The following is a 6,097-nucleotide window of genomic DNA, read 5'->3' on the forward strand; positions in this document are numbered from 1 at the left end:
CCTCTTACCCAAAACACTTTAAGAAGGTATTCCCTAATACCCCATTAAGATTTTTTTTTTGTTTTTTATTTTTTTTAAATACTATTTTACCCTCACCCCTTTATTACTTAGAGAGAGAGAAAAAAAATGGAAGAGAGAGAAACCATAGGAGACTTCACCGGAGCCCCGTCACCGGCCGCCGGAATCCGGCCAACTATCACCGGAATCCGGTCACCGGCTGCCGCCCACCGGAATTTTCTGAAAATCTCACCGGAAATGTTTATTGCCTCCCAATGGACGTCTATTGACTCAATAGTCTATTGCCTCCCAATAGACGACTATCAGCCGTGTATTGCCCCCTAATAGATGTCTATTGCCCCCCAATAGGACTTTCGGTCGGTGGAATGGAAACTAATTTTCCTAAAATTAGATAAATAAAACTTTGATTAAAGAAAAAAAACGAGGAGATTACATCAATTCAAAACGTCTATTGCCCTCCAATAGAACTTTCAATCACCGGAATAGGAACTAATCTTCATAAAATTAGACAAATAAAACTTTGATTAAAGAAAAAAAACAAGGAGATTACATTAATTCAAAACGTCTATTGCCCCCAATAGACCTTTAACAGACCTCTATTACCCTCCAATAGCCCTTTATTGCCCCAAATATTTTTTAGGATGAATGATCAAAACCCCAAAATAAATCTTGATGGTTAAATATCAATATCACCAAACTTGACTTTCTTGAACACATGATGTTTAACTAAAAGGACTTTACTTCGCTAACCAGGGCTGGTTAGCGAGTGCTGACTTCAGCCACAAACTGATTGACACGTGTCCATTCCAGAAAAAAAAAAAAAAAAAAAAAAAAAAAAAAAAAAAAACAGATCGACACAGTCAAAAATATCCCAACCCAGAAATCCCTTTTCCTTTCCGATTGTAAACCCTTCTGCATTATTCAATAAAAATTTCTTCAGCAAGCTATGAGGATGAGCAACAAAAAGTGATCGTGATTTATAGTTTCTCCATCACTTCACGTCAAAAATATCCCAACCCAGAAACTCCTTTTCCTTCCAAATTGGGTTTCCTTCTGCATTCTTCAGTAAAATTCATAGGGATTTGAAGCGATGGGTATTGGTTTCGAATATGAGTATTGGATTTCTTCAGTACCCATATGAATTCGACGATGGGTACTAGATTTCAATCAGTTTTGTTCGGTTTACGGGGTTTACGGTACGATTCGACTCTAAACCCGACGAAGATGGAACAAGAAGCAGCGGCTCAATGATTCAGGTGGGGCGCTCAGAAGGGTCGAATTCGAATAGCTAATACGGGTCAGACCCAGCTTACTTGGATGTCGTGAGGTCGTGACCCGCGTCAAGAAGCTTCTTTGCCGGCGAATGCTGGTTGGGATCAAAGACGGGCCCTTTTTCTTGGGGTCTGCATTGACAAAAGGCCAAAAAGGGGTAACATCATTCTTCAAGACTCGATGGAGTATCGGAGCACTCGCTAAGGAATTCGCCTTTTGATGGACCAGCGATGCCGTGGTTTGATTCTGATGATTGGCTCTTGTCGTATTTGTTGCTGGGTTGCTCCATTCAAGAACAAATTAGTCTACTTTCAGTGTAGAATTCTATTTTTGTTTTGTGATTGTTTGAATTTGTCTTTGCAATTTGGGTAACAATGCTGAGTTGAAATTTGACTTCTTGTTTATCTTGGAGTTTTGGTTGTTATACTCAGTAGGAATGTTGCTGTAATCTGCATAGTTTTTCAAGTGTGTGGATGTTCAATTTTACTGAGCAACTGAATTGGCATGCTCTTGTTCGAACTTGTTTAATTGTGATGGTTCAATTTTGTTTTGCAATATCTGTATCACTGCATGAATTACTGGCAGCAAGTTCATGATTTGAGTGATATAAGCAAAATTATATACCACCTATGTTGCTCTGTGGAACATTAATATGGTCATGATGTGATATATGCAATGGTACCGTTTTATATACTACCATTCACCTAGTAGAGTTCTTTCCAACCATGAAAAGAGCTAAGATATAGATACAAGCACCATAAGCTCAGGTTTGCAGATATCAGATGAAAAACACAAGTACCACAGCAGACTTTTACAAGCCAAAAGGTTAAATATAAATGTCTAGATTTATATAGCAGTGATCATAAGCCTTGTGGCCTCTTTCTTTGTAAAGTCTGCTGCAGTTCCTCTTTCTTTGCTCCCACCACTTTGTCCACAATCTTCCCTTCTTTCAGAAACATGAAGGTCGGCCATACACCAACGACCATATATATGGGTAGCAAGATTAGGAATAGCAATGAAAATCTGTCAAAAAAAAAACAGAGCAGGACATTGAGATTAACCAAGTACAACAACAATTTGCAGAGCCTTTGACTAGTACTGGTAGTGCTTACACAATCAGCTAAATTTTACAACTTTGAATTCTTGAGCAACTACTCCAGGCATAAGTTTCAAAATACACATTTCTATGAAAAATAATAAGAATATCATATGAACTGGGTATTAAGCCACAACTTTGAACAAAAAATATGGCCATAAGTTACAAACCTCTATAAGTTCCTGTTATGTTCCACGTAGAAAAGGGTCCCAACTCACTTTCATCTTTTCTTACAAATAGCCATTGCAACGAAAGTAAAATGAGGAGTTTAGTAGGTTTATTCAGATTTCATTCAATTCCAACAATCTTATTTTGGTAGTTAACAGACAAGACATATGTACAAAAACCTTAGAGACATATAACACAAGACACAAGCCTCACTTTGCAATAGCAACATATTCATCATAATGTAAGAGATTAATCCCTAAAAGCACCGGTAACCAATGTCAAAAGAAACAGAGCAGGACATGAGATTAATCAACTGGTTTGTTTCAAAATAGACTACTAAGCTCTTTATCAAAACATGCTCTTTATCAAAACAGGACATGAGATACTTCCACTAACCTTCATCAAAACATGCCCCTTGTCAACTTGAGGTTCCATCCAAATCCCCCTGGGTCATATCACCCTGAACATGCATGCTTATTATCAGTATAGTAATACTCATAACATCAGCAGATCAAATAAGTTACTTGAACTCCTCAATCAAGATAATCACTTACTTGAGTCAAAACATCAGCAAATTGAACATCATGTTCACTATTCGGTTGTGTTTCTGAACTGGCACCTATGCTTTCAAATTCCTATAAATGTATTGAAAACAGATGTAATTCATCAAAATTATAAAGTAAACTCACTTATTCAATTTAGAAGGATTAGAACTGTACCTGCATGGGTATTTTTCTTCTTGTAGGAGCTTTTGTGCTTTTCTTTGGTACTTTACTCTTTTTTTGTTCAGCCGGGTCTTTGAATCTGGTACGTGGACGACCAATTGTAGCTTTTCTTTTAACTCCACGCACAATTGTTGTTTCACAAGCATTAGATTGAACTATTCCCTCAACCTCTTCACTTTCACCAAAAGTAGTTTTATCTTGTGAACTATGACCAGAACTTCTCCCCTCTTTCTCATTGCGATTTTTCTTTATTAGCTCTAAGCCTTTGAGCATCTCAACCAAACATTCATGTGCATATCTTGTTAACTCTTCATCATCTGCTGCAACAGTTAAAATATCACGAGAAGTGCGGCACAAGTAGCCATACCGTTTGCCAATCGATTCCTTAGGATTACCGTGAACCTCATTTCCATGATAACTAGTAATACTCATAATTTTTGCTTCTCTTGTCCATCACTTTAAAATGTATTGCGGTGGAATCTTCTTCACATTCTTCTTGTCAAGCACTTTTAGTGCATGAACACACAGAATCCCAACAAAAGTAAACTTTTTACAACTACAATGCACATTTTGTGCTGAATCTTCATATCTGACCAAGTGCTCATTATGTTCAGAACTATATGATACTATATACTCTGATGTCGACCCAGACTTACCAACCTTGTAAGTACTATAATTATGAATTCTCACAAATTCTTTTTGAAACAGCAAGAAAACCTTTGGAGTATATACCTCTGCTGCATGTTGCAGCATATGTGCACTTACTGCTAAGACAGGAGTTGTTTGTATCATCTTGTATTCAGCAATCAACTCTTCATATCTTCGATCAGCCAAAACTCTTTCATAATGTTAAAAAAACCGCAAAAGATTATGCTCTGGCCTCAAATATTTCTTAAGCACATTATTCATGCATTCACTACGTTGTGTGCTTTTCATATCTGCGGTGAAAGTATGTCTCCCATACACCAACGCCCATTTTTCTCGCAATTCAAATAAATTATTCAGCCACTTGTTTTCCTGGAGGCTATATTTCTCAAGCATATCATTCCATGCTAATAGCCACTCATTCTCAAACTCATAGTCATACATACAATTGCTAAAATCATCAACAAATTCTGAAGATCCATGAAAGACATGACTTAGATTCTTAGCAGCATTTTGATAAAGATGCCAAACACATAAGCGATGAGTAGCTTGTGGAAAAACATCTTTTATTGCTTTAGCCATGGCAGCAGACTGATCAGTAAGAATGGTTATTGGTTGCTTACTAGACATAGCAGAAAGGAATGTCTCAAATAACCACCTAAAAGACTCTGTTGTTTCATCATATAACAAAGCTGCACCAAATAGTGTTGTTTGCTTATGATGATTAACCCCAACAAATGGTGCAAATGGTCGACCATATTCATTTGTTCTGTACGTCGTATCAAAACAAAGCACATCTCCAAAAAGACTATAATCACTTACCGATCGAGCATCAGCCCAAAATATATTGGTGATCATATCATCCTCATCAAGTTGGATTGAATAAAAATATGACGAATTCTCAGATTGCATCTTCTGAAAGTACTGTAATATAGCACCTGCATCTCCCTTTTCCATTTTAGACATTCGCTTTCTATGTATGTAATTCATGTAATCCTTGTGTGAAAATCCAAGATTCTCTGGCCCTCCTACTTCTCTACTCATCAGCTCCACAGTTGCTTTTATGGAGAAACCAGAGCATTCAGCATCATCTGCATGTGCTTTTTGTGCCTCAGATATATTTCTATTGACCTTAAGCAAATGCTTCAGTGGAGTACTAATCAAAGGATGATTATGATTTTTCTGAAATGAGACAACCTTGAAATTTCCATTCTTCTGCAGTTGGATGGTTAGATGAGCTTGACAACCACATCTTGTAACTGGTTGAGAATAAGATGCATTTGTACGACGCTTGTCCTTTATCCTGAAACCTTCTTTTGAACAACAATAACGTACCCATGTCACAAAATTCTCAATGTTTTTCCTACTGTTTCTTATCCTCACATTGAATCCATGTTTGCCACCATAATTGTTATAAAACTTAGATGCACTCTCAACATCCATAAACTCTTTTCCAAGAATGACCTCTTCAGTTGCCTCTTCATTATTTTCATTCACTACATGCAAATCATCAGTAGGTTCACAATGAGAATGATCACACTGCTCTTTACCTTGTAAGTCTTTGATATTACTTGTTGGCTGATTGCCCAAGCTTGGACAGTTTGCATTATCCATTAACCTGTAACAGAATAACAAATTATAAGCAAGTAACCAGCTTTTGTCATCGAAAGAGTTGCAAGAAGCTCTAGATACTTGACGGTTTATTCAAAGCTTTGAACACATACCAGAAAGAGGACAAACCCATGATTGGGGATTTAGTATGATTGAACAACTAAACAAGAACATAATCGAAATCTAATTACCCAAAATTGATTATTGAACTCTTTGGATTAGACCACCTAAATAAGAGATTAAATAAAAATTAGATCAAATCTCAATACTTACCAACTATCATACTATTCTGATTTCAAATTGAAATTGGATGGAGAAACTATAAATCACGAACACTTTTTGTTGTTCATCCTCATAGCTTGCTGAAGAAATTTTTATTGAATAATGCAGAAGGGTTTACAATCAGAAAGGAAAAGGGATTTCTGGGTTGGGATATTTTTGACTGTGTCGATCTGTTTTTTTTTTTTTTTTTTTTTTTTTTTCTGGAATGAACACGTGTCGATCAGTTTGTGGCTGAAGTCAGCACTCTCTAACCAGCCCTGGTTAGCGAAGTAAAGTCCTA

General features: G+C 36.7%; 1 protein-coding gene across 1 annotated transcript; it reads right to left on the reverse strand.

The window, feature by feature from the left end:
• Window positions 1–3,732: 3,732 nt before the first annotated feature.
• Window positions 3,733–5,668, reverse strand: LOC133728358 (protein FAR1-RELATED SEQUENCE 5-like). Its single transcript, XM_062155773.1, has 3 exons — window positions 5,649–5,668; window positions 4,139–5,542; window positions 3,733–3,868 (listed from the first exon to the last, which is right to left on the reverse strand). The coding sequence occupies exons 1-3, from the start codon at window positions 5,666–5,668 to the stop codon at window positions 3,733–3,735; spliced, it is 1,560 nt and encodes a 519-aa protein (XP_062011757.1).
• Window positions 5,669–6,097: the final 429 nt, after the last annotated feature.

This window comes from Rosa rugosa, chromosome 2 (genome assembly GCF_958449725.1).
Source record: "Rosa rugosa chromosome 2, drRosRugo1.1, whole genome shotgun sequence".
In the NCBI taxonomy this organism is placed as follows: Eukaryota; Viridiplantae; Streptophyta; class Magnoliopsida; order Rosales; family Rosaceae; genus Rosa; species Rosa rugosa.

Coding starts and splice junctions, on each gene's coding strand:
- LOC133728358 (XM_062155773.1), bottom strand. CDS start 5,668: ATGGGTTTGTCCTCTTTCTG. Junction 5,543..5,648: donor ATGGGTTTGTCCTCTTTCTG/GTATGTGTTCAA, acceptor ATTCTGTTACAG/GTTAATGGATAATGCAAACT. Junction 3,869..4,138: donor CCAGAGCATAATCTTTTGCG/GTTTTTTTAACA, acceptor GCACTTGGTCAG/ATATGAAGATTCAGCACAAA.